Source organism: Lithobates pipiens, unplaced genomic scaffold, assembly GCF_037356315.1.
Source record: "Lithobates pipiens isolate NorthernLeopardFrog02 unplaced genomic scaffold, aLitPip1_a1.2 Scaffold_16, whole genome shotgun sequence".
Lineage (NCBI taxonomy): Eukaryota > Metazoa > Chordata > Amphibia > Anura > Ranidae > Lithobates > Lithobates pipiens.
In genome coordinates, this window is record NW_027507748.1 from 275,361,616 (window position 1) to 275,383,050 (window position 21,435).

Genomic DNA, 21,435 nt, shown 5'->3' on the forward strand with positions numbered 1-21,435 from the left:
TTTTTGACCTGCAGTTGTCCTCTTCTGGCGTGCATTTTGACCTGCAGTTGTCCTCTTCAGGCGTGCATTTGACCTGCTTCAAGTAGCTTTTGCATTACCATAGATTTATGTGGAATTGTGAAACCCACTTGAAATGAACAAATGCCTTAAAGATTGAGCTACTCTTAGAGCCGGTTCACACAGGGGCGACTCAGATCCGACTTCAGGTCGCCCCTAGTCGCCTCAGGTCGGACAACATTTAAAAATCAATGTAAGTGAATGAGAGCCGTCTTAATGCACGCTACTTAAGTCGCTCCGACTTCAGAAAAGGGTCCTGTACTACTTCAATCCGACTTGTAGGCGACTGGTACCCATTGATTTCAATGAAGGTCGCCTCCAAGTTGGATCTCCATCTATACGGAGGCAACTCTGACAGAATTATCAGCTCTCAAGAGGGAACTCCACGCCAAATTTATGAACAAAAATTTGGCGTGGGTTCCCCCTCCGAGAGCATACCAGGCCCTTAGGTCTGGTATGGATTCTAAGGGAAAGCCCCTACGCCGAAAAGACGGCGTGGGGTCCCCCCCAGATCCATACCAGACCCTTATCCGAGCACGCTACCCGGCCGGCCAGGAAAGGGGGTGGGGACGAGCGAGTGCCCCCCCCCCCTCCTGAGCCGTACCAGGCCGCGTGCCCTCAACATGGGGGGTGCCTTGGGGAAGGGGGGCTGCGTGGCCCCCCCCCACCCCAAAGCACCTTGTCCCCATGTTGATGAGGACAAGGGCCTCTTCCCGACAACCCTGGCCGTTGGTTGTCGGGGTCTGCGGGCGGGGGCTTATCGGAATCCGGGAGCCCCCTTTAATAAGGGGGCCCCCGGATACCGGCCCCCCACACTATGTGAATGAGTATGGGGTACAATGTACCCCTACCCATTCACCTGTGGAAAAAAATGTTTAAAAAAAACACAACACAGGGTTAAAATAGTTTATTGCACAGCTCCTGGGGTCTTCCGTCTTCGGGTGTCTTCTCGCCGGACTCCTCCGCTATCTTCTGCTAGCTCTTTTACTAGCGGAGGAGCCCGGCTTTCTTCTTTGTCGCCGCCCTCTTCTTCCGACTTCTGGGGTCTTGTCCCCCTCTTCGGTTCTTCTTGCCGGGCCACCGCTTCTTCTTCCAGCTCTTTTACTAGCGGTGGCCCGGTCTTCTGTTGCCGCTGCCGCCTTCCGTTCTTCTTCTGGAGATGTTGACTCAATGCCAGGGACGCGGTGCGCGGCGAGACTTATATAGGGACAAGGGGCGGGGTCACCGGTTGATGTCACATGGTGACCCTGCCCCCTTATGATGTCACAGTCCCAGCATGCTGGGCCCCCCCTTCCCCAAGACACCCCCCATGTTGAGGGCACGCGGCCTGGTATGGCTCAGGGGGGGGGGAGCGCTTGCTCGTCCCCACCCCCTTTCCTGGCCGACCGGGTAGCGTGCTCGGATAAGGATCTAGGGGGGACCCCAGGCTGTTTTTTCGGCGTAGGGGGTTCCCCTTAGAATCCATACCAGACCTAAGGGCCTGGTATGCTCTCGGAGGGGGAACCCACGCTACCCCCTTCAGAGCTCATTCTCTGATTGGCCACGGCAAAAGTCGCCTGGCCTGGGGCGACTTAAAGTCGTGTTATAAGTCGCCCCAGGCCATGTCTAAGACGTGTTCAAGTCGTCTCCAAGTTGCCTCACAAAGTCGTCCTGGAAGTCGTGTCGCCCCTGTGTGAACCGACTCTTAGGCTCCATTCACACCTGATTGCGGGCACCGCAATTGTCGCATGGTAAAACGTGTTCGCAATGTGCTATACTTGCTGATCAAAAAAGGAACATGAGCTTCTTTTGGTGTGACAGCGTCGCGCATTGCGATTTGCTGCGATTGCAGCGTGATCTACTGTGTAGCAATCAGCAGGGGTGCCAAAAGAAGTAATGGCATTGCAAACGCATCTGCGATCAGGTGTGAATGGAGCCCTATGGTCTGAAGGATTAAAATAAAGAACTTAAAGTGATTGTAAATGTTCTGATTTTATTTTAAAACTGCTCTGTGAAATGGTTTTGCACAGAGCAGCCCGATCCTCTTCTTTTTGGGTCCCCCACTAGCTGCCCTAGCTCCTCTTTCTGCTGAATGCTATAGGGGCTATCCAGAAAGCTCGCTCCCAAGCCACGCTCATGTGCATGGACATACACATACAAATACAAAGCACGGCTTGGCCCCACCACCCACGCTCTCCTCATTGGCTCAATGGCTCCCGCTGCTATGTGAGCCAATTAGGAGAGAGATACCTGGGAGTGCCGCTGTTTTCATGCACATTGCTGGATCAAGATATGTACAAGGGGGAGCTGCACCAGAAGGTTTTTTTACCTTAATGCATAAAGTAGAATGCATTAAAATAAAAATAAAAAATGTTCTGCCTTTAGAAACACTTTAATTTGGCTTCTCAAAGTGAGAAGAGCTCTGAGAGCTGATTGGAGGGAAGGGATGCACACCCCCTTCACAAAGTACACTGGAACAGAGTTGAGGCTGTCCATCATAGGCTGTGTGCTAGAGCTCCTTCCCCTTCAGCTTTTTTTCTCTTGGTGTCTGGGTGAGACTTAGTGTTCTCATTTGAGACACTTACACACTCTAGAGGGATATGCTTTGTTCATTTTTCAGGTCTGAAGTTTACAACCACTTTAAGCGAATTTAAAAACAGCAGGGTATTTATTACTCATGGATGGGTATCTTGTTTAAAACTGTATTTCTGTATGTAAAATGCAGGTGGCACAAAGAAAACTTCACCAAGCCAGTACAAATGTCCGACATTGGAATGTTCAGATGAATAGATTAATGCATCCTATATCTCCAGGAGGTGAGTCTTCTATGTACAGAATGCAATTTTAAATTACTAGCTGCATTGAAATTTTTTTTTTTTTGGGTCCTTCACAAAATGTGTGCCTGTGCAGGATGACAGTACTGGATCTAAGAGAAGCCAGTATCCAAGCAATATCACTCTCACGAAAGGTGTTTGAGGTATATCATCCCCATACACTAATGTATTGGGTATTTCTTTTCACTCCTGACAGCCAAAGTTGCAGGGGGCACAAGGGAGATATATGAAGCCTAGGAGGCCAACAATTAAACTTAGCTACTGCTTTGTTTGCTTTGGGCTGCATGGGCAAAGCACAGGTTCACTTTCAGGGCTTTTAAACTGAACATACTTTGTTACCGGTGAATTAATATTATTTGTTTTAGTTTTGTTCATTCTTAAAGGATAAGTTCATCATTCATATTTACAAATTGTATTATAAGTCATTAACAACCTTACTGCTATGGTGTGAGTGATTTAGGCAGGGCCGTTGATAGAACTCATGGGGCCCCGTACAACCTACCAGACAAGCCCCCCCACCTCACCTCACATGGCCAGGGCCTGAGCCTGGCCATGATTAAGTGCATTTGGAGTGTGTGAAATGCATCTACCAGCTTTCTGTCAACACTTTGGGATGTTCTGAATATAAGAATTTTGATTGAGTACAAAATTTCTTCTTTTGAATATATGCGGAGGCGAGCCAAGGCGGGCACCTGTCCAGATCATCAGGCCTTCAAATCCTGACCTGGAGCAGGAAGTCTTTTTGTTTGGATACCAGGGCCTGAGCCTGATCACCCTTCCCTTAGTCTGCATTCAGTGTGCTTCCTAGAGAAATTTGGGTGTGGCAGAATTGCACAGTGGGAGGGGTTTAAAACATGTAAAGCTCTGCGCTATATAAATCCTGTATATTAATAATTGTACAGAGCACAGGGGTCAAAAGTATGTAACATACAGAGCACAGGTATCAGGTGTATATAATAAAAATAATGTCAGTAGAATGTATTGTATATAATTCAGGGACCAGGAGTGGGTAATGTACAGTATATATTTCAGGTTTCAGGAATTGGTAATGCACAGAGCGCAAGGGTCATGAGTGGGTAATGTACATAGGTCAGGAGTGAGTAACGCATAGTGTGCAGGGGTCAGGAGCATGTAATGTACACAGTGCAAGGGTTAGTAGGAGGTAATGCACAGGCAAAAGGCTGCAAAGACAGCAAAAGGGGTGTATCAATGATGCCGCCAAAATGCTTTGCAATGCAGTAGTGTAGTTTAAATGAGGTGGTAAAGAAGCAATATAATGAAAAGCAATCTACCATGGATTTCTTTTCAAGGGGTAACACAAGTGTACACAAATCCACTTCTGGAAGAGTCTGCAGCAATAAAAAAAATAATAATTCCCCTGGCCTAATTTGTTCAGCAGGGGTCCAGGGTAGAAAGGGGACTATTTAATCACTTTCTTGTGCAGACATTTCCTAAAAATTAAATTAAAGTCCTGGCCTGCCCCGACAGATATATAGAGTTACATAGTAGGAGACGTCAAAAAAAGACACAAGTCCATCAACTCCAACCTGTGTGTGTGATTATATGTCAGTATTACATTGTATATTCCTGGATGTTGTGGTCGTTCAGGTGCTTATCTAATAGTTTCCTGAAACTATCGATGCCCCCCGATGAGATCACCGCCTGTGGAAGGAAATTCCACATCCTTGCTGCTCCTACAGTAAAGAACCCTCTACGTAGTTTAAGGTTAAACCTCTTTTCTTCTAATTTTAATGAGTGGTCACGAGTCTTGTTAAACTCCCTTCCGCAAAAAAGTTTTATCCCTATTGTAGGGTCACCAATATATATAACTCCAATTCCGAGAAATCTGTGTAAAACCTACATAAAAACAATGCAACGATTTGCAAATCTCATAAATCCATATTTTATTCACAATGGAAAACCTATTAAGTACTTAACCAGTTCCCGACCAGCTGCAGCAGTTATACTGCAGCAGGATGCCGAGCCATCGTAGCTGTACATCAGCTCTTTAAGATGCTGTAGGAGGCGTGCATGCCTACAGCGTGTCTCTGGAACCGATGTGAGTCCCCGGCGACTGCAGTGGCTCGTAAACACACAAATCCCGGTCCTCTCAGGGGAGAGGAGACAGATTGTGTGTTAACTGAACACAGTTAACCCCTTTATCGCCCCTAGTGTTAACCCCTTCCCTGCCAGTGACATTTATACAGTAATCAGTGCATTTTTATGGTCCCAGAAATGTGTCAAAGTGTCCGATTTGTCTGCTGCAACATTGCAGTCCCAATAAAAATCGTTGATCACCTCTATTACTAGTAAAAAATAATAATAATAAAAATGCCATAAATCAATGTCCTATTTTGTAGACGCTATAACTTTTGCACACACCAATCAATATACGCTTATTGGGATTTTATTTTTTTTACCAAAAATATGTAGAATACATATCGGCTTAACCACTTAAGGACCGCCGTATTGCCATTATACGTCATCAGAATGGCACAGGCAGGCACAAGCACGTAGATGTACGTGCCTGCCTTCCAGCGGGTGGGGGGTCCGATCGGACCCCCTCCCGCTGGATACGGCGGTCCGTTTCCCTCCAGGAGCGATCTGTGATGAGGGGATGGCCGTTGGTTTCTGGCCACCCCCTCTGGATCGCTCCTGGCCAATGACGAACTTCCTCCCACTGTGTATTGTTTACACAGGAAGGAGGAAGTGATGTCATTCTCCTCGGGGCGGTCTTTTTGACCGGACTACGAGGAGAAGACTAAAAGTAAGTGCACCAAAACACTACACTGACACATAGGTACACATAGGTACACAAACCCCCCCGATTCCCCCCCCCCCCCGATCGCCCCCCGATCCCCCCTCAGTCACAGTGTCACTGATTGCATTGATCATTTCTTTACTGATCAATGCATTCAGTGTCAGTTGTAAAAGTAAAAACTGTCAGGGCAGTTAGTGTTAGGTCCAGGGTAGCCCCCTATCACCCCCCAATAAAGATTTAACCCCCTGATTGCCCCTAGAGTTAACCCTTTCACCCCCTTTTGCCAGTGTCACTAAGCGATAATTTTTCTGATCGCTGCATCAGTGTCGCTAGTGTCGCTAGGTAGCTAGTTATTTTTTTAGGTTCACCGCCAGGTTTTTATATCGCTAGGTACCCCGATATACTACCCAATAATGGTTTTAACATCCTGATTGCCCCTAGTTAACCCTTTCACCCCCCTTTTGCTAGTGTCACTAAGCGATCATTTTTCTGATCGCTGCATCAGTGTCGCTACTGTCGCTAGGTAGCTAGTTATTTTTTTAGGTTCACCGCCAGGTTTTTATATCGCTAGGTACCCCGATATACTACCCAATAATGGTTTTAACATCCTGATTGCCCCTAGTTAACCCTTTCACCCCCTTTTGCCAGTGTCACTAAGCGATCATTTTTCTGATCGCTGCATCAGTGTCGCTACTGTCGCTAGGTAGCTAGTTATTTTTTTAGGTTCACCGCCAGGTTTTTATAGCGCTAGGTACCCCGATATACTACCCAATAATGGTTTTAACATCCTGATTGCCCCTAGTTAACCCTTTCACCCCCTTTTGCTAGTGTCACTAAGCGATCATTTTTCTGATCGCTGCATCAGTGTCGCTACTGTCGCTAGGTAGCTAGTTATTTTTTTAGCTTCACCGCCAGGTTTTTATAGCGCTAGGTACCCCGATATACTACCCAATAATGGTTTTAACATCCTGATTGCCCCTAGTTAACCCTTTCACCCCCTTTTGCCAGTGTCACTAAGCGATCATTTTTCTGATCACTGCATCAGTGTCGCTACTGTCGCTAGGTAGCTAGTTATTTTTTTAGGTTCACCGCCAGGTTTTTATATCGCTAGGTACCCCGATATACTACCCAATAATGGTTTTAACATCCTGATTGCCCCTAGTTAACCCTTTCACCCCCTTTTGCCAGTGTCACTAAGCGATAATTTTTCTGATCGCTGCATCAGTGTCGCTACTGTCGCTAGGTAGCTAGTTATTTTTTTAGGTTCACCGCCAGGTTTTTATAGCGCTAGGTACCCCGATATACTACCCAATAATGGTTTTAACCCCCTGATTGCCCCTAGTTAACCCTTTCACCAGCGATCACAGTATAAGTGTCACTGGTGACGCTGGTTAGCCAGTTAGTTATTTAGGTTCCCCGTCAGGTTTTTATATAGCGCCAGGGACCCCCATATACTACCTAATAAAAATTTGAACCCCCTGATTGCCCCTAGTTAACCCTTTCACCACTGATCACCGTATAAGTGTTACGGGTGACTCTGGTTAGTTTGCTTTTTATAGCATCAGGGCACCCACCATTTATTACCCAATAAAGGTTTAACCCCCTGATCACCCGGCGGGTGATATCAATTAGGGTCAGGGTCTGCGTCGCCCCAGGCAGTGCTAGGTTAGTGCCAGTACCGCTAACACCCACGCGCAAAGCATACACCTCCCGTAGTGGTATAGAATCTGAACAGATCAATATCTGATCTGATCAGATCTATACTAGCGTCCCCAGCAGTTCAGGGTTCCAAAAAAACGCATTGTTAGCGGGATCAGCCCAGATACCTGCTAGCACCTGCGTTTTGCCCCTCTGCCCAGCCCACCCAAGTGCAGTATCGATCGATCACCGTCACTTACAAAACACTAAACACATAACTGCAGCGATCGCAGAGTCAGGCCTGATCCCTGCGATCGCTAACAGTTTTTTTGGTAGCATTTTATATTTAAATCCGGAAAGGCAGTGCTTGGTTTTCGGGGTCCCGTACGTGGCTGGGCTCCCAAAAAGTCCCCCACATGTGGTATCCCCGTACTCGGGAGAAGCAGCAGAATTTATTTTGGGGTGTAATTTGACTTCTGCCCATAGCATGTGTGAGCAATATATCATTTAGTGACAACTTTGTGCAAAAAAAAAAAAGTTTGTAATATTCCCGCAACTTTTGGCAAAATATAAAATATTCAATGGTCTCAACATGGCCCTCAGCAAATAACTTGGGGTGTCTACTTTCCAAAATGGGGTCATTTGGGGGGGTTTTGTGCCATCTTGGCATTTTATGGCCTTCAAAACTGTGATAGGTAGTGATAGGTAGTGAGGAGTAAAATAAAAAATGTATGCCCTTAGAAATCCTGAAGGCAGTGCTTGGATTTCGGGGTCCCGTACACGGCTAGGCTCCCAAAAAGTCCCACACATGTGGTATTCCCGTACTCAGGAGAAGCAGTAGAATGTATTTTGGGGTGTCATTTCACATATGCCCATAGCATGTGTGAGCAATATATCATTTAGTGACAACTTTGTGCAAAAAAAAAAAAGTTTGTAATATTCCCGCAACTTGTGGCAAAATATAAAATATTCCATGGACTCAACATGCCTCTCAGTAAATAGCTTGGGGTGTCTTCTTTCCAAAATGGGGTCATTATGGGGGGTTTTGTGCTATTTTGGCATTTTATGGCCTTCGAAACTGTGATAGGTAGTGAGGAGTTAAATCAAAAATTTGCACCCTTAGAAATCCTGAAGGTGGTGATTGGATTTCGGGGTGCCGTGCGCGACTAGACTCCCAAAAAGTCCCACACATGTGGTATCCCCATACTCGGGAGAAGTAGCGGAATATATTTTGGGGTGCAATTCCACATATAACCATGGCATGTGTGAGCAATATATCATTTAGTGACAACTTTTTGTAAAAAATGTATTTATTTATTTATTTTTTGTCATTATTCAATCCCTTAGGACAAAAAAAATAAATATTCAATGGGCTCAACATACCCATCAGCAATTTCCTTGGGGTGTCTACTTTCCAAAATGGGGTCATTTGGGGGGGGTTTGTACTGCCCTGCCATTTTAGCACCTCAAGAAATGAGATAGGCAGTCATAAATTAAAAGCTGTGTAAATTCCAGAAAATGTACTCTAGTTTGTAGACGCTATAACTTTTGCGCAAACCAAAAAATATACGCTTATTGACATTTTTTTTACTAAAGACATGTGGTTGAATAAATTTTGCCCTCAATGTATGACTAAAATTTAGTTTATTCGATTTTTCTTATAACAAAAAGAAGAAAATATCTTTTTTTTTCAAAATTTTCACTCTTTTTCCATTTATATCGCAAAAAAAAAAAATCGCAGAGGCAATCAAATACCATCAAAAGAAAGCTCTATTTGTGGGAAGAAAAGGACGCAAATTTCGTTTGGGTGCAATATTGCATGACCGCGCAATTACCAGTTAAAGCAGCGCAGTGCGAAATTGGAAAAAGACCTCTGGTCCTTAAGGTGTTTATTGGTCCGGAGCTGAAGTGGTTAAACAGGAAAACATTTCTTTTTTTTTTTTTTTTAATTGGGATATTTATTATAGCAAAAAGTAAAAGATATTGTGTTTTTTCAAAATTGTCGACCTTCCTTTTGTTTATAGCGCAAAAAATAAAAACTGCAGAAATGATCAAATACCACCAAAAGAAAGCTCTATTTGTGGGGAAAAAAAACTTAAATTTTGTTTGGGTACAACATCGCACGACCGTAATTGTCAGTTAAGGCGACGCAGTGCCGTATCGCAAAAAATAGCCTGGTTGGGAAGGGGGTAAATTCTTCTGGGGCTGAAGTGGTTAAACTAAGAAAATGGACCATTTAAAGCAAAAATACGTTTTTTAAAAATGTTTAAATTGATGGCAGAAACTTGTCTCAAAAAAGTTGAGACAGGGCAACAAAAAGCTGGCAAAGTAAGTGGTATTAACAAAGTAGAGCTGGAAGAATATTTGAACTAATTAGGTTACTTAACAACAGGTCAGTAACATGATTGGGTATAAAAAGAGCATCTTATGCCAGGTACACACGATCGGAATTCCGGCCAGAAAAAGAACGATGAGAGCTTTTCATCAGAAAATGCGACCGTGTGTATGCTCCATTGGAATTTAGCTGTCCGAATTTCTGCCAGCCAAAAATGTATAGCATGTTCTCAATTTTCCCGATGGAAATTCCGATCGTGTGTATGCAATTTTGACACACCAAAAATCACGCATGCTCAGATTCAACTACAAGACGGAAGCTATTGGCTACTGGCTATTGAACTTCCTTTTTCTAGTCCCGTCGTATGTGTTGTACATCACTGTGTTCTAAACGATCGGAAGTTGGTGTGACTACGTGTAGGCAAGACAGCTTGAGCGGAATTTCATCGGAATTCCGTCGGGAAAACCATCAGATCTTTTTCCGACGAGCATTCCAATCGTGTGTACGCGGCATTAGAGAATCTCAGAAGTAAAGATGGGCAGAGGTTCACCAGTCTATGAAAAGCTGCATCAAAAACTGTTAAACCATTTCAGAATAATGTTTCTTCAATGTAAAATTGCAAATACTTTAAAAATAACATAATGTGTAGTACATAATATCAAAAGATTCTGAGACAAGGGACAAACCTGAAAAACACTATATTGGATGCCTGTGATCTTCTGGCCCCCCAGATAGCACTGCATTAAAAACGGGCATGATTCTGTGATGGACATCACTGTATGGGCTCAGAAAATCACTGTCTGTGAACACAGTTCACTGTGCCATCCAAAAATGCAAGTTAATCCTCTATCATTCAAAGAAGCCGCACCTGGACTTAAAGTGGTGTTGCCACCAAAAAATAAAAATAGTTTAAAATTCTTAAAAAAATAAAGAAATAATTGGGGGGAAAAAAAATTGCTCACCTCTAAATGACTTCTGCTAGGGGGTCCTTCGTAGTCTGCCTTCTTCATTGCCCAGGCTGGTGACATCGCTTCCCCTCGCGCCGCACAGTCATCCCCCGCATCGCTGGACCCTGGGACAGGTAAGTGTCCGATTTATTAAAAGTCAGCAGCTACAGTATTTGTAGCTGCTGACTTTTAATTATTCTTTTTAGGGGGCACCCCACTTTAATGCAGAAATGCAGCCGTCTCTGGGACCAAGCTCATTTAAAATGGTCTTTTGCTAAGTGTAAAACTTTTCTACAGTCAGATGAATTGAACTTTGACATTGTTTTTGGCAACCATGGGAGCCACATACTCCCAAACTAAAGAGATGGACCTGCCGTTTTATTGTCAGCGCTCAGTTCCAAAGCCTACATCTCTGATGGTATGGGGGTGCATTAGTACGTATGGAATGGGCAGCTTGCACATCTGGAAAGTCGCCATCAATGCTGAAAGGTATAGAAGAGGGGATGCTACTCTGTAGTAAAGATGGGCCTGTCCCCATGGGGCTATGATACACTAGCCTAATTCCTCTAAATGCACAAGTTGACCACATGGCTAAGTGGAACTATCAGTGTCCACACATGGACCTCCCACATACGAAAATACACTCAGAGACACCTCCACACCTGCACTGTGTCCACAGACAAGCCACATCAGGAATAAGCTCCAACCTATCACAATATTATCAATGTTGTGTGATAACTGCATGAATACCTGTACTTGTGCTATTATTATTCTGACTGTATTGTTGTGGTCTCTGTGGACCGGTTTCCTGGTATAAATAAAAAATGTAAAAAAACATGGGCCTGTCCCAACTTTTTTTTTTTAGACATGTTGCTGCCATCAGTTTCACAATGACCTTCTTTTTTTTTTCTTAAAGTGGTACATTTTCTCAGTGAATAAAATATGGGTTTATGAGATTTGCAAATTATTGGATTCTGTTTTTATTTAGATTTTACACAGTGCCCCAACTTTTTGGGAATTGGGGTTGTATATTGTGATATTGCATTTTCCAGTGAGATCAGGCAATGGCAGAGTACTGTTCAGAGCTTGATGGCCCACATTTTATTAAAAATAAAGTCCAAGAAAATGAACTGCTGCCATCGCAGAGGTTTCTGCCAGTAACACGAAAAAAATGCCATTAAGCACCCTGGCTTGCTCTCGCAGTACCACTATGTTGATCTCTGGTATGATCTTTAGACTGCCTCACAGGAGCTACTGTGCAATCTATGCACCTCTCTAAGGCTGTATTAACACTACGGCCTTTTGAATCGCGGGCAGGCTTGCGCCGAGGTGTGAATGACAAAACGCAGGACTCGCATTCAAGATGCTATTCATTTTAATGACACCTCAAATTGCGGTGTGGGCCTGCTGCGACTGTCAATCGAAAAAATGTGCTGCAATCGTGGCAACCTGCACCGCAGGATGCATGTCACGCAAAGTAGCTGTTGAACTATTTTTAGGCAATATTTGTGTCAATATTTTGTGTGGTCACCATTATTTTCCAGCACTGCCTTAACCCTCTTGGGTATGGAGTTCACCAGAGCTTCACAGGTTGCCACTGGAGTCCTCTTCCAGTCCTCCATGACAACATCACAGATCTGGTGGATGTTAGAGACCTTGCATTCCTCCACCTTCTGTTTGAGGATGCCCCACAGATGCTCAATAGGGTTTAGGTCTGGAGGCATGCTTGGCCATCACCTTTACCCTCAGCTTCTTTAGCAAGGCTGTGATAGTTTTGGAGGTGTGTTTGGGGTCGTTATAATGTTGGAATACCGCCCCGTGGCTCAGTCTCCAATGGTAGAGGATCACACTCTGCTTCAGTATGTCACAGTACATGTTGGAATTCATGGTTCCCTCAATGAACTTTAGCTCCCCACTGCCGGCGCCACTCATGCAGCCCCAGACCATGACACTCACACCACCATGCTTGACTGTAGGCAAGACACACTTGTCTTTGTACACTTCACCTAGTTGCCACCACACACGCTTGACACCATCTAGACCAAATATGTTTATCTTGGTCTCATCAGACCACAGGACATGATTCTAGTAATCCATGTCCTTAGTCTGCTTGTCTTCAGCAGACTGTTTGCGGGCTTTCTTGTGCAATATCTTTAGAAGAGGCCATACAGACCAATTTGATGTAGTGTGCAGCTTATGGTCTGAACACTGACAGGCTGACCCCCACCCCTTCAACCTCTGCAGCAATTCTTGCGGCACTCGTACGTCTATTTCCCAAAGACAACCTCTGGGTATGACTCTGAACCTGTGGCCTGTTCTGAGTGGAACCTGTCCTGTTTAAACCGCTGTATGGTCTTGCCCACCATGCTGCAGCTCAGTTTCAGGCACTTGGCAATCTTCTTATAGCCTAGGCCATCTTTATGTAGAGCAATAATTTTTTTTTTTCAGATCCTCAGAGAGTTCTTTGCCATAAAGTGCCATGCTGAACTTCCAGTGACCAGTATCAGAAAGTGAAAGCTATAACACCAAATTTAACATACCTGCTCCCCATTCTCACCTGAGACCTTGTAACACAAATGAGTCACATGACATCGGGGAGGGAAAATGGCTAATTGGGCCCAATTTGGACATTTTCACTTATGTCGTGTGCACACGATCGGACAATTCGACCGTGTGTGGGCTCCGGCTGACTTTTTTTTCCCAAAAGTCGGACGGACTTTGAAAGAAGACTTGACTTAAAATTGTCTGCCGGACTCGGTTTTCCGGTGGACAATCTGCTCGTCTGTGTGCTAGTCAGCCGGACTTTCCAAATGAACAGACTAGCCCACACACGGATTAATGTCCGTTCATTTTGAAAGTGACTTCAGGTACGACAGGACTAGAGAAGGAAGTCAATGTCGCCGCTTCCATCGGTGAGATCGACACCCCACGAGCCCCACCACCTGGTATGGGTTTTAAGGGTAACCCCTACACTGCAAAACGGCATGGGGGTCTCCCCAAAGTCCATACCAGACCCTTATCCGAGCACGCAGCCAGACCCATCAGGAAAGGGAGTGGGGACGAGTGAGCACCCCCCTCCTGATCCTCACCAGGCCGCATGTCCTCAACATGGGGGGTGGGTGCTTTGGGGAAGGGGGCACCCTGTGGCCCCCCCACCCCAAAGCACCTTGTCCCCATGTTGATGAGGACAATGGCCTCTTCCCGACAACCCTGGCCATTAGTTGTCAGGGTCGGCGGATGGGGGCTTATCGGAATCCGGGATCCCCCTTTAATAAGGGGGCCCCAGATCCTGGCCCCCCACCCTATGTGCATGATTATGGGGTACAGCGTACCCCTACCCATTCACCTGGGGGGAAAAGCGGCAATAAAAAACACACACAACACAGGTTTTTAAAGTATTTTATTAGGCAGCTCCGGGGGTCTTCTTCCGACTTCGAGGGTCTTCTCGCCGGGTTCCTCCACTATCTTCTGCTCTTTTGCCGCTCTTTTGCTAGCAGAGGAGCCCAGCTTTCTATTTCGTCTGCGCCGCCCTCCGGGGGTCTTCTTCCGACTTCTGAGATCTTCTTCCGACTTCTCCGCGCTTTCCCGCCTCTACTCCCGCTCTTCGGTTCTTCTGCTGGTCTCCTCCACTATCTTGTTCCAGCTCTTTTACTAGCGTTGGCCCGGTCTTCTCGTTCGCAGCCTTCCTTCTTCTTCTTCTTCCGATGTTGACACAACGCTCTCTCCCGCAGTAATCACATGGTGCCCCTGCCCCTTTATGATGTCACAGTCTCAGCATCCCCCAAACGTCGTGTCAACATCGGAAGAAGAGAAGAAGAAGGAAGAAGAAGAAGACTATGGTGGCGAATGAGAAGACCAGGCCAACGCTAGTAAAAGCGCTGGAAGAAGATAGCAGAGGAGCCTGGCAGAAGAACCGAAGAGCAGGAGAAGAGGCCGCAATGCGTGGAGAAGTCAAAAGAAGACCCCTGAAGTCAGAAGAAGACCCCCGGATGGCGACGAGGAAGGAGAAAGCTGGGCTCCTTCGCTAGCAAAAGAGCAGAAGATGGGAGTGGAGCGGAGGAGCCTGGCGAGAAGACCCCCAAAGTCAGAAGAAGACCCCTGGAGCTGCCTAATAAACTACTTTAAAAACCTGTGTTGTGTGTTTTTTTTATTGCCACTTTTCCCCCCAGGTGAATGGGTAGGGGTATGATTTACCCCATACTCATTCACATAGGGTGGGGGGCCGGGATCTGGGGCCCCCCTTATTAAAGGGGGCTCCCGGGTTCCGATAAGCCCCCCACCCGCAGACCCCGACAACCAACGGCCAGGGTTGACGGGAAGAGGCCCTTGTCCTCATCAACATGGGAACAAGGTGCTTTGAGGTGGGGGGCCCCACAGGGCGCCCCCCTTCCCCAAAGAACCCACCCCCCATGTTGGGGGCATGCGGTCTGGTGCGGTTCAGGAGGGGGAGGCTGCTTGCTCATCCCCACCCCCTTTCCTGACCGGCCAGGCTGTGTGCTCGGATAAAGGTCTGGTATGGACTTTAGGGGGTTCCCTCACGCCGTTTTTTCGGCATAGGGGGTTACCCTTAAAACTCATACCAGGTGACGAGGCTAGTCCCTTTGTACCTGAAGTTGCGTTCAAAATGAACAGACTTTAGTCCGTGTGTTGGCTAGTCCATTCATTTGTAAAGTCCGGCGGACCTCCGCCAAAAGTCCATTCGTGTGTGGTCATGTGTGGGCAAGTCCGCTACTTCGGAAAGTCCCGCGGACCTCCGCTGTAAAGTCTGCCAGATAGTCTGATCGTGTGTACGCAGCATTAGGGGTGTACTCACTTTTGTTGCCAGCAGTTTACACATTTATGGCTGTGTGTTGAGTTATTTTGAGGGGACAGCGAATTTACACTGTTATACAAGCTGTACACTCACTACATTGTTGTTGCAAAGTGTAATTTCTTCAGTGTTGTCACATGAAAAGATATAATAAAATATTTACAAAAATGTGAGGGGTGTACTCACTTTTGTGAGATACTGTATATATATATAATCTTACATTGTAAAGTAAGAAGTTGAGCAATAAAGATCCCCTTTTTCTCTAAGGCGTGAGGTTGGGTAATGTTTGTTCATGTTAAAAAAAAAAAAAAGAAGAAAAGCAGTGCTTGCTCGCCAAAATCCTGTGTGAACTGAAACACTGCAATACACAGAGCACGCCAACTGTGCACTATTTCCTTCTAGTGTTGAGCTACATATCTACTTCTTCATTTTATAATATTGTATTTAACATATGCACAGTGTGGCACCAAAATAAAAGCAGACCATCAACTCACTTATAGTATAGGCGCTGTACTACCAGATAATTGTGCATTAGAGGTACAACGTCCCTAAATTGCAGACTCACCAGTAAAGGTGTAGTCTCTGAGACTTGAAGCTATGCCAAAATTGAAAATTCAGGAGAAAAAGACCCATGAAAAAGATGTCACGGGGGAACCAAGCAGCTTATATAGGGAAAAAGTTTTATTGCACAATTAATTTACGGGGACACAAAAACTAGGTACCCACCACCAACACCTAGACTCTATATTAAAATAAGACAACGTCTGTGTAAAAGCAGCTGCATTATAGGATTAGATACCGAATACAGGAGGTGGCAGTTAAGTTGGCACATTCATTCAGGTATCAAGCACCATCAGGACACGTGCATATCCAGCCACCATTGGTCATCATATCCCCACCCTATAGAGCCAGTGCCACTCAGAAGGCTAAATTGACTGTAGGCAATTAATGGTGTAGACTATGATGGCATATAGCCACTAACAGTCAATATTGCAGCCTCAGAGAGAAACCGTATTGGCAGGGGTAGCTCGGTGGGAGGTGTAATAGTGTGGCACCAATTTTTTTTTCCCTTTTACACTGTTAATTAAGAATACATATATGTGCACATCTTCTTTAATCATATATGCTTAATAGCTTTCTACTTTATACGTTGCTTTATTTTTTTGTACACGTCTGCATAATATTGTAAACACAAATCATTTTAAAGTATACACATTTTTGCACACAAGCGGAATGTCCGACAGAAAAAGTCAGACGGAAGCTTTTCATTGTATATTCTGATCGTGTGTATGCCTCATCTGACTTTTTTTTCCGAAAATTCTGATGGACCTAGAAATAGAACATGTTTTAAATCTTTCCAACGGAACCAATTGCTATTGGGAAAACCGCTCATCTGTATGCTGTTCCGACGGTCCAAAAATTACCCATGCTCTGAAGCAAGTACGAGATGGAAGCTATTGGCTACTGGCTATTGAACTTCCTTTTTGTTGCCCCGTCGTACGTGCTGTACGACACCGCGTTCTTGACGATCGGACTTTGGTGTGATCGTGTGTACGCAAGACAGTTTCGGTGGAATTCTGTCGGAACTGCGTCGAAAAAACCTTCAGAGTTTATTCTGACGGAAAAACCGGTCGTGTGTACAGGGCATTAGTGAATAGCATTTTAAAGGTCAGCATTTTGTGACTGAAAGCAGTGTTGTCTGTGTTGCCTGAATAAACCAATTGGTTTCTTTGTTTAATTTTCAAAAATACACCAGTTGCTTCCTTTTTTGGTGCAGCAAACATGCCCAGAGGAAAGAGGAGTCTGAAATACTCCTTGATGCCCTAAGGTCGTAAAACACCTTAACCACTTGCGGACCACGTATGGTTGGCCACTACAGTCAAAGCAATGTACTAGTATGTCACTGCCTGTTTCTGGGTTTAGGGTGTGATGTGTGCCCCCCGCTGACACCCGCTGTGATTGTACTGTGGCTGGGACCAGCTGATTGTCTGTGTCTAATCACAACCCAAAGCCCTGTGTTGACAATAAACATAGGTCTCTGTACAGAGGCAACAACTTCTCTGTTTATTATCCCTGCTAAGCAGGGATAAGAAACTGAGATCTTTGGTAAAAATCAGCACACCTTACACGATTACACATTGTTAGGCACACATGTAACCTCCTGATTTCCCGAGATTGCAACCCGTTCCCAGCCAGTGTCAGTAGTATAGTGACCGTGTATAGTATTAGCACTGATCACTGTATTAGTGTCACTAGTAAAGTTAGTGTCAGTTCCCACTCAGTGTCAGATTGTCTGCCACCCTATCGCAGTCCCATTATAAGCTGCTGGTCACTGCAATTAGTAGTATAAAAATAATATAAAGTATAAAAAAATTCCAGTATACATACATCAGTTTGTAGACGCTATAATTTTCATGCAAACCAATCAATATACAATTATTGGGATTTTTTGGGGGGGATATTTTTTATAGCAGAAAGTAAAAAATATTGTTTCTCAAAATTCTCAGTCTTTTTTTCATTTGTATAATAAAAAATAAAAAGCCCAGTGGTTATCAAATACCACCAAAAGAATGCTCTATTTGTGTGAAAAATGGTATACATTTTGTTTGGGTACGGTGTTGCATGTAGCAATTACCAGTTAAAGTAACACAATGCTAATTAACGAAAATTTGGCCTGGTCAAGAAGCGGGTAAAATCTTGCAGGGCTGAGGTGGCTAACTGCATTTACAAATACCTTTCATTCTCACAATGTGTTTTTTTTTTACCAGAGAAACGCACAGCCTCTGCTGGTGGATTTCAAGGATTATGGGGCCCAAGTCTCATTCGTCGGGACTCATCTATTAAAAGACTCCAGATGTTAGCTGAGAAAGAAACCCCCCAAAGTACTGGAGACCAAATGGAAAATTCAGTAAACCTATGAGATAATCTGTCAGCAACTGAGATTGTTGTAGTTTGTGTGTATAGATAAAAAAAAGTTTATGTATATTTTCAAAAAAAAAAAGCCATTTTGATATCCATGTATTGCAATAGTTACTTTTTAATAATGCTAATGAGGTTTTTTGTAACTATTAAAACATAAAATCAGTTTTCTGTGTCATTGGCTTTATTACAAGCTCGTTATAGGTAACCAGGAATGAATATAGATATGTTGTGGTGTGAGACAAGAAAGCAAACATGCTGTACATCTCTTACAGTCATATTGCACAATTTCCTTGCTATTGTACTTACAGTTACTGCAAAGAGGATCTTTTTCTTTCCTTCTGTTTTTAGTAATAGACAGAATGATATATACGAGACAAAATGAGTTTGGTAATTTTCATGTCACATTCACTAGATAAAGGAAACAGATTCTAATCAAATTGTTTATGGTGCGGGCATTAAAACACTAAAGTTAAACACTAACAGCTATTTCCGTGCACGAAAAAAAAACTGGTAGCTCTAGTCGGAGCTGCTGTACTACTAACCATGTGAGGTTATTTCAGCAATCTGCCTACTGAGCTGTTGTCTTCTTCTGACGCCCCCCTGTCTGAAAACTCAGATCAGCGCTCTCTGCCTTTGGCTGACAGCGCATGCATATCCAACAGAAGCTGGTCCGCTGCTGTTAGACAGACTGACATACACATTGGCCTGACTGTTGGTTTTTTTTTTTTTTTTTTTTTTTTTTGTAACCAGCCATTGTCGCCTGACATTCAGCCCCTGTGTATGGGGCTTTAGATCTTCACCATGTGCAGAGACGTCGTTTTTTCTGCACGGGTTCTGCAAGGGCACAAAAATAATTATTCTCTATTTGCCCAATTCACATCGCAACAATGGTATCCTGTGCAGATTTTTTTTTTCTGCGCAGGAATCTGTAATGTGTATTGTGACTTTAGTGCATTTTTGTGCATTCTACAGTATATGCAGCTGTTAAGACCACAATGATATGAACCAGCCATATGTGTCCATGAGGATTTGATTGAAACAAACTGGGGGACAAAAAATGTGGGTGCCTTCCTACTAGAAAACCTACAGCCATTTCTCAATACAGAAAATAGGTATTTAACTGCAAAAAAGAACGAGAAAATGTTTCTTAATATCAATCACCTATCTGTATTCCACTGAGAAGGAAACATTTCTGCATATTAGCCTGATCTTTACTGACCAGGTCTGATCTTTCCCTATTGTGATGCTTTTCTCTTACCTCTACAAATCTGCCAAAGATGGTAACCCCTTTCTTCCAACCTATTAGAAGTTACATTACACTCCATAGCATATTCCTCCACTGCAGAGCAATTCCTCATTACTCTGATAAACTCCCCCTCAGGCACTGATTTAATGGTGTGTGAGGGATGACAATTATTTGCTAAAAGGAGTGATTTGCAAAATGTTCTAGAGCTAACTATGCCTGTGGTTACAATGCCCTCTAGTGTCATGTCCACAAAATCAATAGATTTGCAATTATTCACACAAGAGAACTGCAGATTTAAATTGTTATCATTAAGATACTGTACAAACGGTAAGGCTTAATATACACGGGACGTTTAACCACATCACCTTACCGGGCACTTAGACACCTTCCCGCCCAAACCAATTTTCAACTTTCAGCGCTGTCGCAATTTGAATGACAATTGCGCGGTCATGCTACACTGTACTCAAACTATTTTTTTATCATTTTACTCCCACAAATAGAGTTTTCTTTTGTTGGTATTTTTGTAAATAAGTACGTTTTCTTCTTCAATGACAGGCACTGATATGGCTGCATTGATGGGCACCGATGAGGTGACACTGATGGGCACTCATAGGTGGCACTGATGTGTACTCATAAGTCGCACTGATGGGCACTCATAGGCGGCACTGATGGGTACTTATGGGTGGCACTGGTGGGTACTTATGGGTGGCACTGATAGGTAACACGGATGGGCACTGATAAGTGGCACTTATGCACACTGATGTGTGGCACTGATGACACTGATGGGTGGCATTGTTGAGCATTAGTCATTGTATCTGTTACTTTATGGTGCCAGTCAGTGCCCATTTGTTGGCACAGATTGGGCACATGTGGATAGCCATGGGGTGCATACCTGGCCATCTATATGTTGCCCACTTCCCTGGTGGTCCTGGCAGCTTCCCTGGTGGTCCAGTGGGGTCATCTGAGGGGGGGGGGGGGGGCTGTCAGGAGAGCCGCCGAGTGAGGAAAAGTCGGTCAACGGCTTCTCCTGTTTACATTGTGTCCAATCACGGCTGATCACGTGGTAAAGAGTCTCCATCGGAGGCTCTTTATTGAGATCAGTGTAGCGGTGTGTCAGACTGATATACCGCACCACCGATCGCTGCGATTTGCTCCCCAGTGGGCATGCGGCGACTGTTATCCTGAAGAATGACATATGACACCCAGTCAGGATAACGGAACCACCACCCGGCCGTCATTTTGCTATAGACACAATTAACCCTTTAACTGCCACCACCCCCATTTTAAAAGACAGCAGGAGGGAGGGACTCATAATTTTAGCAATGCCAATTATAATTTTAGAATAAGCGTCTGCAACACACACTGCCACCACAGACAGGTCTGCTCAGAAGCCTTACTCTACAACAGTAGCGCCCTTTGAAGAGGCAGGTTGGTTTATAGCTTGCATTAAGAGCTTTAGAGACAAGGTTAACACTTTTCAACATAAGGGTTTATTATGAAAAGGTCAAAGTTGATGCAAATAAAACATTTACAGAAAAAGGATGTTTCAAAAGATAAAGACAATATACAGCCACAAAGAAATAAGGTAGAATTGGGAAGGAAGAATACTTGCAATTAATGTCCAAGGGTTGATTTGAATTCAATCGATGAGCAAAGGTAATTGGTTCTCAAACTTGGCAGATGTTCCTGCTTGGATGGTAAAAGGTAAAATCAACAATGCAACAATCAGGCCCTCCCCTCACGCAGGGGCGGATCCGGGGGGGGCAACGGGGCAATTGCCCCCTCCGAGAATACGGCCAGCGGATAACAATCCGCAATGTGTGGCAGGTGACGTGGCAAGTCACAATCCACAATGTGTGGCAGGTGATGTGGCAAGTGACAATCCGCAATGTGTGGCAGGCTACGT

The 21,435-nt window shown here is 44.6% G+C and overlaps 1 protein-coding gene across 1 annotated transcript in view; it reads left to right on the forward strand.

Moving 5' to 3' along the window:
* Positions 1 to 18,446, forward strand: part of DEF6 (DEF6 guanine nucleotide exchange factor) — a 135,091-nt gene extending 116,645 nt beyond the window's left edge. The window contains exons 10-11 of the mRNA XM_077481429.1: positions 2,762 to 2,852; positions 18,130 to 18,446. Of these exons, the coding sequence (XP_077337555.1) occupies positions 2,762 to 2,852; positions 18,130 to 18,281 (243 nt within the window). The 3' untranslated portion in view covers positions 18,282 to 18,446. The remainder of the gene's footprint in view (positions 1 to 2,761; positions 2,853 to 18,129) is intronic.
* The last annotated feature ends 2,989 nt before the right edge of the window (positions 18,447 to 21,435 follow it).